Genomic DNA, 15,141 nt, shown 5'->3' with positions numbered 1-15,141 from the left:
CCAAGCGTCCAGATCATGGGTTGTGGGAGGATATGCAGCCGAGTTTGACTTGAAGTCGGAAGCCTTATTCACATCGTGCGAGAATCTGCACCTCTCACCGTAGTGGCACCTGCCACGTTGGAAGTGCACACAGAATGTTTCTGACTGATTGCGCTTCCTGAAGCTGTTGGATCCTCCTCGCTTGCTCGTATTGCCCCGCGATCGCCAATTTCTGCAGTGAGTCATCGTGAAAGGAGACAGCTGTAGAATTTGTAGCTCTCGTGATCCTTAAAGCAGTATAAATATTTCTAACGCGGAAGGTTGCACGGGGGATGGGTGGATGTGATTGTCCGGAGAAGGGAAAGATAATCTTGGATACGCCAAGTAGGTATCCTCTTTGATAAGAGGGACAAAAGTAAGACTGCCTTGTAAATCTGACGTGTCCTAACGTCTTGCAGGACAACTCATACCTGCATCACCCCTCTTTTCAAAATCTATTTACGTGGGGAGGGATTTCCAATATTTGCCTTTCATCTCCGCTCGCTTTTTTGGTTCAAAATTGTCAAGGAGGTTGGTGGATGGTGGGAGGTGCCAAAATCACTCGTCCGTTGTCCGCGTGGTTTTGGTGGGGAGGCGGAGGGAACAGAGTTCATCTGAGTCTTCGCATCGTGGTTGGGTAAATAAAAAACCGTACGGTAAATTATCATGCAGGATGATGATGATGATGTCTCGATTGACTGACTGGCCTGGAGTGATGGTTGTAAGTGTTATCGCCAAGACATAACCCAATGCAGAATTGATAGAGGTTACCATACCCAATACCACACCCTATCTCGCCCCCAGACTGTCCGAGCTGGGTGCGGAGGAAGGATAGCATGGTTTTTCGTAGAGGCCCGTCCTCCTGCAGCCTATGTCTTGGGCTGCTATCTGTCTCTAGATGGGGAACCTTTGATCGTGGGTCTTGAAACTGCAAAGGTCATTATGCGCGATTCATCTCAGGCGTCAAGACCAAGGCAAGGATTTTTTTTTTTTTTGCAAGAGGGAGAAGACTGCCCTTTTAAGTAGCCTTGCGTCACATGGAAAGATATGAAGAGCCGAGGTTTTCAATGAGGTTGTTCTGAACTGCGAACTTGAAAGTATTATTAAACTTCGGGAGTAGGCCCTCGACCACTGGATAGTGGGGAACTTCTGGTTGTCCAGAGTCCTGATTGGACACGGTTAGTTGGCAGTTTGGAACTGCGACCCCGAGAGCCTTTTTGAGGTTACGGCTTGGAGATCAAATGCTCATTGCAAGTTATTAGAAGGACGGTGAGTCATCGAGGTGAGGTTTTCGTCTTCCTTGCGTCCATCATACATGTTGAGAGTCATTTTGATGCAAACACTCCGTTCCCGCCTATTTGGATACAAGCAGAATCTATGGAGCGTGCGAAGAGCATGAGCAAGTAAAAGCGAGCGAATAAGATGAATCTATCGGGGAAATTTTAAATGTTATTGTTGTCCAACTGAATTTCCTCCAACTCCTCCAACCGCTATTTCCGTCGCGACGGGTGCAGTCGGCTTCCATCTCAGTCTCCTATATGCCAGTGCCGCGGTGGTTAATTCATATGCAATAGAATCAAGTTGCATTTCTTCCTTAGGGTAACGTGGAATAAGGGATAATACCGCTTCGTTGAAATCAGTGAAAAACGGCTGGATCGACAATGCTGCACTTTCAAAGACGGGAGGATATGCACCGGAATATGCCCAGTCAATCAACCACACCTGTTCATGCTGATCTAAGATCATGTTTCGAGGACTGATGTCGTGGTTTGTAAGGACAAACTTGGTAAAATGGAATGGCGGAACGACTTTTGGGGCTTGATGGACGCTCTTGCAGATTTCTAGCTTGTGATTAAACCAAGCTTCCATTTCAGCAGGGTCCATAAATGGCCCAGCGCTAAAATCTGTGAAGAACCGACCCTGCGCAGCGATTTTCCCTTGGGTGTCACGGGATAGGCTGTTCCAGCACTCATCCAGCGGTTGGCCTGGGATAAAATCCATGACAATATACCCAGATGTGCCAAAATATTGGGTATCATCTTTTACCTGGAATGAGCGATAGACTCGTGGGGCTCGAATAGTGGTTCTGGAAGCAATAAGACGAAGCATTTCCGCTTCACTAGCCATGACACTGCCGCCACCCTTCATGATCAAACTCTCTGAAAGCCGCACAACCGTCGTTCCACCTAGCTGATGGAGAATAGGAGCAGTTGTGAGAAGGGTTGCCAGAGCCTCATCTGTGACAGAATTAAGATCCTTTCCATCCAGTGGAAAGATCCATCAGGCTCACGACTTTGTGGCTTGACGTGGGATGTCAGTAGAGGGTATTCAGCAAATTATGAATAAACATACATCAGCTATTGGGCGCATGAATAGTTCCATTTCAGTAAGGTAGATGACGATGGGATGACGGTAAATGTCGGATTATTGCAAACATAGAAACCCCCTTCAAGCTGGACAAAGGAAACTCGGAGAGAAGTTTTTCCGGTCCGTAATTTTATCTGTGCATGCATTGGCTTGCTGCCTACAGGTGCTTATGACTGACCAGTGGAATTGCTCCCCAGTCGGTTCTAGTTAGATGAGAAGAAAGGATAGCATGGCCTTCCGTAGAGGCTCAGCATCCAGCAGCTCGGTTTGGGCTGCTACCTGTCTCTAGCTGGGGAACCTCTGATCGTGGGCCTCGAAACTGCAATGGTCATGGACCGAAAGTAGTTATGCGCGATTCACCGAGGCGGCATTTTTCGCAGGATAGTTAGAGAGGGAGAGGACTGCCCTTTTAAGTAGCCTTGAGTCACATGGAAAGACATAAAGAGCCGAGGTTATGAATGAGGTTGGTCTGAACCGCGAACTTGAAAGTATTCTCGACCACAGGTTAGGGGGGAACTTGTGGTTCTCCCGAAGGCTGATTGGACATAGTTATTTGGCGGTTTGAAACTGCGACACCACAAGCCTCATAACAGCCTTTGTGACATCATAGCTCGTTGCTAACCAACTAGTTAATTCCGAAGGCAGGTGATTCATCAAATCCCGGAAAGACTGCCTCTCAAGTATACAAATCCTGTTGATATTACAGTATCTAGACATGCTCAATCTTCAGCGCCACGCACTTTCATTAAGTCTCCAAAACAAGACTTTTATTGTTTTCTTGGCAGCAAGTAAAAAAAATCGTGTTATACGATAAATTGTGATGATTGCATAGGCGACACGCGGTTCAGAACATCCATCTTTAGAAGTTAAGAATTGGGGAAATGCATATCCCAAGAGTGCTGCGGACAATACCCAACCACGACCAGTCGCAACTTCCTCTCTGTGCACATCTTCGTTTTACTTTACTAATCTTCATGATGATATGCTTTACCACCTTGTTGATTGTTGGTCAACGCTTTGGATATCTCCCTGGTAGAAATCTGCTGCTGAGCTTTTGCTTCAACTTGTGGAATGTCTATACCACTCGATAGTGAATCCAAGTTGCTCTGGTTCTCCCAAAGAAAGCATATGAAGAAGTCCGCGCTTCTCCAGGTTCTGACAGAATGTTTTTTTGGGAGAGAAATCCACTGCTGAGTCCTGTTGTCCGATGCCACCGCTATAGCCATCCGGTCCTCCATCATTAGCTTCTTCAGGCTTGGTTGCCTCTCTAGTGCGACAGAGCACGAAAACCCACCAAGATCTGAAACTTTTCAATAACCCACGAATAACGCGGCCTATGACCGTACGCCATTGCGGGGTGGATATTTTTTCGGCTTCGGCGTTTCTCCAGTTGTTTCTTCCAGGGAGGAGCGTCTCTGTGTATGCGGCCAATTCCGCAATCGTGGCATATTTGTTATTCCAACATTTGATGATGATGTCGTCAATTAACGGATCACCATCTAACTTTGGAAATTCCATGTTCTGCAGTAACTCCACAACTTTGCGTCCATGCTCTTTAGGATCCTCGGTAAGACGTTGATCTCCATAAACCTCAAAGCCGTAGTTTATGAGGTAGAACAGGGAGACCAAGGCGAATTGTTCGGTTCGAGGACCTAGGAAACCGGAACTCCCACGTCGTCCTTGATCCTGCTCGTCGCTGTTGAGTATTCTTCCATACGGGGCGATGCAAGCTTCAAAATCTGACCCAATTTCAGCCGTACAATCGAAATCTGACAGTTTTAACCGGTTGCGATCAAGTAAAATGTTTTCGGGTCGTAGGTCGCCATGTGCGAGATTGAGCGATTCTAGAAAAGCAACGGCTTGAGCGAGGTCATTCATCCATTCCTTTCGAAGGGATAGAGGTTCCAGTTTCTCCACTTTAGTAACCAAAGCTGTTTGCTGGTCGCGAGTATTGCTATTTTGTATTCTCGAACAGAGGGTTACATCTAATGAGGCGGTTAGGAGACACAATTGTCATACACTAATAAGGGTCGCACCTCGCATGTACTCGAGGAAGATGCCGTTGTCCGCGTAGAGGAAACACTGGACTATGGAAGGGCAGGGCGGATGTTGAGAAAAGATCTCATAGATCTTGAGTTCTTTCCGAAATTGCTCTCTCTCAAAGTCGCCAGATTTCGGGACCTTGACCACGACGCGAGGATGGACCTCATAGACAAAGGAGATGCCTCCTCTCCAGACCCAGTGCACATTAGGGAACTGCTGCCGGATATCCATAATAGAAATAATATGTAACAGGTTGGAAGAGGACGTGCAGAAAAAAGTGTTGTTGAATTTATGAGGGAGGTTAGCAGAGAGAAGAAAAGGGGGCCAAGGGAGGTGGGTAGCTGGACCAAGTTGGCTAGTTTAACTAACTTACAAAACTGGGAATTGATAACTAGGGACACTCCCACTTTTGTTCCGGACACTCCTAATTATGTAATATCCATGATTAGGTAATTGAAAACGTCATGTGATTGTATTGGTATTCATTCTCCGTATTATTTACATGACCTTCGTGTATGCCCAACTTTACCACATGCAGTGCATTTAAAGGGTGCCCTCTTCCGTTTATTCATAGTCTCGCTGTCGTCTTTCTGCTCCAATTGATCCCACTTCCGCTTTTTAGGCTTTGGAAAAGGAATCAAAGGCTCTAAGAGAGGGAAGGTATTCTGATTCCATTTCAGAAAGCCCAGTTCGCCAGAATGGGTGGATATCTGTCAATGGGATAGCTTTATTGCTCTCCAATAAACTAGTAATCCGATGGGTACAAGGAAGACCCATTGGCCTTGTGAACGTATTAGTACAGGGGGGTAAAGGAGCAAGATTTGTAGCTCTTCTAGCCTTTGTAACTTGCTCGCCAATCAGTCGTATCGAATAGCGGGAGGTCCTGATCACAATATTAGTATAAAGTTGATGTAAGGTTACTACTGGCCTCTCAATCTGATCTCGTCTAAAATCATATTCAAGCGTAGCATGCTGGGTTTGTAAAGCCTGTGAAATCCTTTCAAATACGATCAACATATCCCCTGTCGAAGCACCGATGTGCTTTTTTAAAAGGCATGTGAGCCTTCAACTCGAGAGGTCGCAGAATTACCGAGGTGTAGGCATTGTTGTGTCCATGCAACTATAAATTTTTCTTTATGAATTAGCCATGTCTCCTTAACATATCGAAGAGAAGGGGAGGTCTGATATCGCTTCTCGAACTCTGATAGCCTCGAATTGTAGTCGTTCTCTGTAGTAGAATAAATTAGCTGATTCCATGATTCCATGATTTTTGAAATGTTTGATATTCGGCGTTCGTCGTAAAATGCTGCTTCGTATTAGACGTTACGTTCTTGTTAATATGCCAGATGCAAAGAAGATGGGGATAATCTGGACAGACGACCTTGACAGCACCTAATAATGCAAGGTCTCTATCTGTACAAAGAACTGGATAGAAAGAGAGGGGGTCGAGAAATGAGAAAAAAGTCTTTAAAGCCCAAATATAGCTCTCTTCCTGTTCATTCTGCATAAAGCAAAATGCAACGCTAAAGGTTGAATTTGATGGCGAGACACCAATAATATGCAATAGAGGCATACGATATCGGTTTGTCTTATAGGTGCAGTCTAGGACGAATACCCTGTTGTATAGGTTAGCATACTTGATTGACTCTGGGTGTGCAAACATAAAAAAGAGGACATGTCCTTCGCTATCCTGCTTAATAGCATATTTCCAGTGATTTTCCTTCAAAGTCTTCAGTAGAAACTCAAGGGGAGTACTATTACCGAGCTTTTGCCTTCGTAAAGCACTTCGCGCATTGTAGATGTCTCGAGGGGTAACTAAAGCATTAGGATGCTCTCGTTTGATTAGAGCTAGGATGCCACGAGGGTTAGATCCAATTTCCGATAGATGTAGGACCTTTTGAAGCTGCTCCTCTGTGAGCCGACGGGCAGCTGAATGTCCGATCATATTATCATCAGCTGTGTGATTATGATTCCGGTTTTGGACCTGTAACTCCCACTTATCATCAAAAAGCATTTTCCCGTATAGCTTAAATGGACAGCCAATCCGCCGTGTAGTTGTCGTTCTTCGTTTCGCTCCATCAGGAGCATTCATTCGGTCACGATACGTGCCACCACGGTCACAACCAAGATAGATGTACTTATCTGTGATTGATCGTATAGTAGTGACAGCGTAACCTTGCGAGAGAGCATGCTGACGGACAGAGGCAATTAATAAACCTCTGCTATCAAAAATTTGCTCAGTAGGGGGCTCCATTTCTGAAAAATCCGAGAGGCAGAGATTTGAGGAGCTAAGAAAAGAGGGAGGCGAGAGCTGGGGATTTATACTATACTATGGTATGACATTTAGAATGATGTTGCTGTGGTAATTCCAATACAATCACATGACGTTTTCAATTACCTAATCATGGATATTACATAATTAACGTATTTCCCTACCGAGTGGGCCACCCCTACCGAGTGGGCCACCTAACGGAAAACGCGTCAATTAATTAGACCTTCCTTCTTCAACCACCTACCATGCCACCAATTCGTACTCAATCCTCTCAAAATCGTACGGAGCAAGAGGGTAGGATCTTATTAGCTATCCAGGCTATTAAGAAGCAAGAAATTCTATCAATTCGTGATGCAGCGCGTCAGTTTAACGTACCCCGTACAACACTACAGCGACGCGTTACCGGCCATCCTTTTCGCGCTGAAACTCGCGCAAATTCACATAAATTGACCGAAATTGAGGAGGAATCGCTTCAAAAATGGATTCTCTCTATGGACTCTCGCGGAGCAGCCCCTCGGCCTTCTACCGTACGAGAAATGGCGGATTTACTACTCGCGGCGCGTGGATCTACCCCCGCTCCTTTAGTCGGTAAGGATTAGGTCACAAAATTCGTGAAAAGGCATCCAATCCTCTCCTCCCGATTCTCGAAAGGCTATAATTACGCGCGCGCTAAATGTGAAGACCCGAAAATCATTGAAGAATGGTTTTCTCTCGTCCAAAAAACGATCATTTCTCACGGTATCGATCCCGATGATATCTATAACTTTGACGAGACCGGATTCGCAATGGGCTTGATTGCGACCGCGAAGGTTATCACGAGAAGGGAATACTACGGTCGGCGATCGCTTTTACAGCCCGGAAATCGCGCGTGGGTGACTACAATTGAGTGTATAAATGCTTCGGGGTGGGCGCTTCCTCCGTGCGTGATTTTTAAGGGCAAAGTCTTTATTGAATCTTGGTTCGACGGCCTTCCGAATAATTGGAGACTCGAGGTTAGTCCGAACGGGTGGACGTCCGATGAAATTAGCGTTCGGTGGCTCGAAAAGCTCTTTATTCCGTCTACTTCCTCGCGTACGAAGGGGAAGTATAGACTTTTGATCCTCGACGGCCACGGGAGTCATTTGACTCCGAAATTCGACGAAATTTGCGAGAAAAACAATATTATCGCAATTTGTATGCCTCCGCACTCGTCTCACCTTTTACAGCCTCTTGATATCGGCTGTTTTGCGGTATTAAAGCGCGCGTATACTCGGCTTATCGAAAGCAAAATGCGGCTCCGGATTAATCATATCAATAAATTAGACTTCCTCGAAGTCTACCCGTCCGCGCGAATCGAGGCATTTAAATCGGAGACTATTAAGAATAGCTTCGCCGGCGCCGGTTTAATGCCTTATAACCCCGATCGAGTGCTTTCGAAGCTCGATATTCGCCTCCGTACGCCGACCCCCCCTCGAGCCGGGATAGTAAGTGGTCGCCAAAAACGCCGTCGAACTACGTCCAATTACAAAAACAAGCTTCCTCAATTAAAGCTTTACTAAAGCAGCGCTCAAAAAGTCCACCGAGCCCGCTTAATTCTGCGATAAATCAAGTTTTAAAAGCCTGTCAAATCACGATGCAATCGGCAGCTATTCTTGAGAAAGAAGTAAGCGATTTACGCGCTGAAAACGAGAAGAAGAAGCGAAAAAAGACTCGGTCTACAAGGCAAATACCTTCCGAAGAAGGCCTCTCAGTTTTAGAGGCCTCTGCCTTAATAGCGCAGCCAGAGCAAGCAGTTTTAGCAGAAGGATCCCGTGAGGTAGGGCCAGCTCCGGCACCTTCTCAGCCGCGTACGAGGGCAAAAACGAAGTGTAGTGTATGTGGAATTCAGGGTCATAGAATGACTACATGTCCTAATAGACCTCGAGTTTAGCTTATTGAATTTAATGGCGTTTTGGTTGAGATAAATGCATTTAAAATGAATAGACCGGTGTAGGTGGCCCACTCGGTAGGGGTGGCCCACTCGGTAGGGGTGGCCCACTCGGTAGGGAAATACGTTAGGAGTGTCCGGAACAAAAGTGGGAGTGTCCCTATCAATTCCCCTAAACCCTTCTGAATTTACCTCAGTTCCCTCAGCCGCCCCACTCAAAAAGGCGGTGGACTGCCAAGTCCACCGCCTGCTGTCTTCAGCGATGCTGACACATCTTTTTGGTGGAACGTCTGAGCTTACCTCAGTTCCCTCAGACCACAGCCAATGATGAGACAGAATTCTGCCGATTCTGCCACGCTAACCCGATTGGGTTGCTTCATCAGCCCGTGGTCTGAGCCGGGAACCCCTTCCGTACATACAAGTTTCCGGTTCTCGCCAGCAACCCCACCATTTGGTCAAGGTGTGTTTTCTCAAGCTCTCTGAGAGTATTTCTGACATTGTTAGAAAGAATGGCATCACCGGATTTGCCCAATATGATCTCTAGATCGCGAAAGCGTGCTCGACAATCCTCCCTCGAGTGGCCTTCTTCCAGTTCACCATTACAAGAACCACCTGCGTCTACTCAGCGATCTCGTTATATCTCAGGATTGCAGCCACGCGAACGTGTCGATATGGTACTGGCTGAGCTTAATGATAAGCACCGGTGGACAATCAAGGATCTTCTTTACCACATGGTGCATGCACAACCAGTCAAAAAAAATGGATATTCGACATCGTATCGAGCACAGAAATTGTCTGACGCTATATATGGGCAACCTGAAATTATTGAGCGGCTAGGTAGTGTCTCAAAAGACATATATGCCACTGGTGCATCCGATCTCGTGTCTCGGATACAGACCGAGATTCGAGGGCTGATTAACGGAGATATACTCGGCGAGTTCCAGTCCAATGTGGACCCTAAAGATATGGACATCTCTAGCTTGGCTACGCAGATGCAGAGGAAAGCTCCAGAGCTCTGTGGACTGCTCGTTAGCATCATGACACCTCCAGGAAACCATCGCGATACACCCAAGATCCACCAGGGCAGCATTGTGATGGTCTGTTCAATTCTGGCTTGCGCTTTTGCACCACGGAAAAGCAACAACTTCCCGATGTTGATCGGCTTGTATTTACATGCAATGGGTGTCAAGCGACGTGTGATTAGCTTTCTGGCTGGCCTGGGGATAAACTCAGCATACCAGACTATCATGGACAGACGGAAGGAACTTGCAGAACTAGGACAGGTACTATAACCGCATTTACCGGAGAATAACATGTTCTGGCTGACTTCTTACCCCAAGATGTGTACAGAAACAATTGAAACAGAATGCCCAGGCTTCTCGCAGGAATCTCATTGTGGCATGGGATAACTTTGACTACAGCCAGACTGTTCGACATCAAACTATTCGTGATCCATCAGAGCATATCTCCGCCACCACTGGCAAGCTTTGTATCGGTCAGTCCATCCCTGCAGGAGGGCTTCTCCGATCTATGTTCCATCCAGAGGTTGCACTGAGTCCTCATGATATCTACATGGCACCAGGCAATCAGGATGATGAGATCTTCCATCAATGTCAGCGCCATTGGATTGCAGAGGCCATTCGCTATACTCATCGGGAGGCAGTAGAGAAACTATTTACTGCGGAAGCGTGCGTCAAACCAGGCCAGATGAAACCGCGAGCCCATCTTATTGACTGGCCTGAATTCCCAGCAGTTAAACGACTGCAAGCGCAGAAGACAATTCACTACAGCCTTGGGCCAATGTTATACAACGAAGGCACGACAGAGGGGACATACAAGGTCATTCAGAATGTCTTTCTGGAGCAACTGGGGGATGATGATGATACAGACCTTGATGGGCTTTTACAACTGGTTTATGGAGATCAGAAAACAGTGTCACTCCTTCGTGCCGTCAAAAAAGAACGTGCGGAGGCTTCTCGTCTTTTCGATCGTTTCAGCTGGATATTGCCAATCCCCGGACTGTTCCACTGGCGTATGAACTACTTGGATATGATCTTTGAGCTCTATGCTGGGACAGACCACCCTACCGTTGAATCGACGATCCATCATAATAAGGTCTGTCTCGGTTGCGTACAGGGACACAAAAGTCCATTCCACCATAAAGAAGAGGTGGCTACTCGCTCATTTGACGCTCGCGTCACGGCCATGTTCTATCAGTTTGTCCCATTAACAGTCAATTTCGCGGATGCTAAAGATGTGGATGATTGGATTCAAAGCCTCGGAAGGGGTCAATTCCTGGACGTTGTGGATCAGATACGCCAGTCTCTGTTCCATTTTAAAGAGCAGCAGTCTAAGGTTCGTGAACGAGAAGGAGAACCAGTCGACTATGAGTTCTCAGCACATGCGAAATTCCTTCAGCAGATGGAGACTTACAAGTCCTTGAAGCTTGCCATCAAACTTGGTGACATTGGAATTATCCAGCGGATCTTTGCACAATGTTGTCTCCTCTTCCCTGGCACAAAGAAAACCCGATATTCTTTCCTCTCCTTGTATATGACATGGCTCACTCAAACCAAAGCAGCTGATCCCGAGCTGCAGACTGCCATTCTTGCCAACGGACTTGTGAATCTACGGGGTGCGGAGGACGGTTGGTTCGAAATTGATCGACTGAATGAGTTCTTCAATCTTCATATGAAGACACTCATGTCGACTCGACGGACCTCAAATCTGGACATCACTACCATGTTCCGTCGAACTGCTCTCACAGCCAGCTACTGTACTGATCTAAAGGAGCTTCTGGAGGCTACCTTTGGAGAATATAGCAATGGGCGACACCAAAATAAGGATGCTAGCCAGGATGTTCGTCATCTAGCTTATCAGATCTCGAAGTGCATCCAAAAGCAACCAAATGGTCGGACAAGAGGCTTTCAACCATGTGATATACTCACAGAAACAATTGGCGAAAAGCTCTTCAAAGCCGTACAGAACTTCAATAGCCTCGTCGTCAACGGACAGTGGGCACAAGAAGTTGATTTTAGCAAGATGACATCGACTCCTATTGCTGTTCTAGATGAGATTGAAGAGAATGACACATGACACTGAATAGCAGGTTGCTGCCGGGACAGCTTTAGCTATACTTCTCTTCATTCCATTGATAATACTCCCACGCTATATTATAAGGTGACTGACACACATTGATGGAATGCATCAGATGGATTGTTCATCATTCTCTACCAGACCTTAGAACCTAGGTCTTCTCCACCCTTCATCACGCGACGCCCATTTCCTGATACCACACCGAGGGCCTTGCGTTTGGGAACTGGAGTTGCCGAAGGAGGAGGCATGTCCATAAAAGCTTGGGATGGCGTGTTAATATCAACCCACGGAGAGATATTCCGAGATGGAGTTGGTTGACTGGTGCTTTCTGGCGTGACTGCAGAAGACCATGTGAGGTTGCTGCATTCACTCATTTGACTAGAGTCATTCGACACACGCTTCCTCTTTGCAGGGGTTTGAATAGTGGCCATAAAGGCTGCTTGATATGCATTCTTCAAGACATCCACAAGACCCTCAGCAAGCTGATTCGACAAAGCCCATATTCCCAATATTGTCTGAAGATCCTTTGCCTGGAAATATTCCCGCTCCGAATAGGTGGCATTTTCAATATATATCGCAAGATGGACATATTGTTCTTCTGCCAGTATGCTTGAGCAATCAGGTATGAACTTCACTCCGTTCAAAGCGCTTGAAAGGACCTCCTTGGACCAATATTTTAACTGGTTGATGATTATCTCGTCCATCTGTCCTGACCTCGGACCGTGCTCAGTATACAGATAACGAGTTGGATCATTGAGCTGATACTCAGGATTGCAGTTGCTGCAGCACCGGTCACGCCGAGGATTACATCTGAACTCTTCAGGTTCATTGAAGTAGTCCAGGAACCGTTTCCGGAGGCATTCTGTAGGCTCATTGGCAAGGAGATACCAAAATTCAGGCAACACAGCACGTCGCTCTTCATGACTTAAGCGTCCACCTTTCTGTGGTCTCTCAGGGTTTGCTTCTTTGACTTCATCATCTGAATCGGCCAGTGGGTTGTCTTCCGCTAGATCATCATTTTCTGTATGAATCTTGCGTTTCACGGCACGTTTCTTGATACGCCCCTGTATCCACTGATCAACGAGAATAACGATCTTTCCATCCTGTCCAAGGCGAGATGCCCGACCACCGCGTTGCCAGAGCGTTGCTGGTTGTAGGTTTTTGGGGAACCGATACATGACAACTTGATCAATATCCTGGAGGTCCACTCCGAGCGCTAGTGCCTCGGTGGTCATGAGGACACGAAGCTTGGATTGCGGTCCGGGTTTCTGAAGCTCTTTGATCATTGCTTCCTTGTCTCCCTTTGCGGTGTCGCTATGGTAGACCTTCACCGTATCCATTGCCTCTTTGAGGGTATAGTTGCAATGTTGAACACTTGCCCCATCTGGTTGCTTGTTATGCTGCAGCCAATACCGACAATTTTCCATGGCAGTATATGCATCATTCTTCGAGTCAAAGAATACCAATGTCTTTGGGATTCGTGACGGTCGTAAAATGGGCTGACAAGGACCATTGTCAAACAGGAAACGCAAGGCCGTTGCCTTCTTATGCGCGCCTTGTGGGATCCAAGCTGTTTGAATGAGCAACTCTGGACGATTGACGGATGTCCGCAAGATTTCAACATCCTTTGGAAACCCAAGTCCCTCAATAACAACGCGCAATGTATTCATATCAAGCGTAGCAGAGCATGCAAACCAGGGGACGCCACTGCCGAATAGACTTCGCAATTGATGCAATCGCGCATAGTCCGTTCGAAAATCTTTGCCCCATTGAGCCACAAGATGAGCTTCGTCTACAACAACCAGAGCCAGCCGGTCTCGGAAACCTGGATGCATAGCAGTTGAACGGAACTTGTCACTGATTGCAAGCTCTGGACTCACGAGGACATGTGTGAACTTGCCCGCTTGTACCCTGTCAAGAAGTTCGGATGAGAATGTTTCCCTGTTTAGGAAACAAGGTCGCCCTCCAATGTTCTCGATGTAATTGGTCTGCTCAACGCCAATTTGATTCAATGGAAGCACAACAAGGGTGATAGACTTATCAAGCAAGAGTGACACTGCTTGCAATATCATACTCTTCCCAAATGACGTCTTCGCAATCAGGATAAGGTCCTTTCTCAGGTAGATCAATTGTCTCAATGCTTGCAACTGACCCGCACGTGGATAATAGGGATACAGCTCTCGAATTGCTTGTCTGATGGCTTGGTCCTGTTCATCCTTACGCTTCTCAGACGCATCGCGAATCAGTTTCTGCGCTTGAAGAACTGAATTCTTCTCAACTTGTTGTTTCTCCAGCAAGACAGTTGCGCCCTCATTCTCGTACTCCACTCCCAATTCAATAGGCTCTCCAGCCTTTGAAGAAGGTCGATTATTCTCAGAGGCCAACCAGTTATCCAACTGTGTCTGTCCATTTCCGGGGTCGTTCAGTTTCGCGTTATATTTCCGAGGAGGCTTCCGTCGTGATGGGCGTCGATCTGGCATCGTGAGGCGGGTTTGGAGTCAATTCTCACGCGATAGAGTTAATATTGTGGATCAGATGTAGCCACTATACATTAAAATATGTCAATATATGCTTCATGGAGGTTTTGGCGGAATACTTGGGGCATATAATGGCTTTGACAGCTTAAGAAAGGGTTCCTTCGGGTATTTTAAGGACATATTTCTCACCCACCTTTCCAGTTATACATACAATTTTGGTGTCAATGGGTTCAGCTCAGAAAGATGCAGAAGACATCGTCGCCCGATTCTTAATATTCGCGTGGGTGCGCGAGAAACTTGGAAATATTGAAAGACGCGCCTGGAAACTTCGCCATATAAACACGGGCAAAAACCCCGGAAACTTGTATGGTACCACCAAATTCCCAGCTCAGACGTTCCCCAAAAAAGGTGTGTCAGCATCGCTGGAAACAGCAGGCGGTGGATGGCCAAATTCACCGCCTTTTTGGGGGCGGCTGAGGTAACTGAGGTAAGTCTGAGCGCTGAATGTTAACGTATTTCCCAAGCGAGCTGGCCACCCAAACGAGCTGGCCACCTCAAAACACCATAGTAAATACGAGATATTCTACACTGATATCTCAACAACCACGTTTTTATTTTATTTTATTATTTGCCGATATATGTTGATAAGGCTTATAAGCACTATATATTAATTTTAACGAAATCTGACAGCTACATTGTTACGGTATCAAAAATTACGTTGGCTAGGAGCCAAAAATATAAATATTTGATTATATCTCAATTATTAAATTATAGAAATTCTTTAAACTCCCGTTAGAGACTAAATACCACCTAAAGAGCGTTAGATTTCAAGGGAAAGTCCCTATAGCCTACCGTTGTTGCGATACTATGTTGTAATTTATCGCATTTACTATGGTGTTTTGGGGTGGCCAGCTCGTTTGGGTGGCCAGCTCGCTTGGGAAATACGTTATATATCGTTGTCT

General features: G+C 46.4%; 2 protein-coding genes across 2 annotated transcripts; both read right to left on the bottom strand.

The window, feature by feature from the left end:
• Positions 1–1,467: 1,467 nt before the first annotated feature.
• N7446_012403 (aminoglycoside phosphotransferase family protein) lies at positions 1,468–2,400 on the bottom strand (the record flags this gene model as incomplete). The annotated part of the gene is made up of 2 exons (XM_058521145.1): positions 1,468–2,274; positions 2,371–2,400. The coding sequence occupies 2 exons, from the start codon at positions 2,398–2,400 to the stop codon at positions 1,468–1,470; spliced, it is 837 nt and encodes a 278-aa protein (XP_058366511.1).
• Positions 2,401–3,444: 1,044 nt separating this feature from the next.
• N7446_012402 (uncharacterized protein) lies at positions 3,445–4,659 on the bottom strand (the record flags this gene model as incomplete). The annotated part of the gene is made up of 2 exons (XM_058521144.1): positions 3,445–4,370; positions 4,422–4,659. The coding sequence occupies 2 exons, from the start codon at positions 4,657–4,659 to the stop codon at positions 3,445–3,447; spliced, it is 1,164 nt and encodes a 387-aa protein (XP_058366510.1).
• Positions 4,660–15,141: the final 10,482 nt, after the last annotated feature.

This window comes from Penicillium canescens (genome assembly GCF_028828765.1).
Source record: "Penicillium canescens strain IBT 15451 chromosome Unknown utg000010l_segment0_segment0, whole genome shotgun sequence".
NCBI classification, from domain to species: Eukaryota; Fungi; Ascomycota; class Eurotiomycetes; order Eurotiales; family Aspergillaceae; genus Penicillium; species Penicillium canescens.
This window is presented reverse-complemented; position numbering and strand designations above follow the sequence as displayed.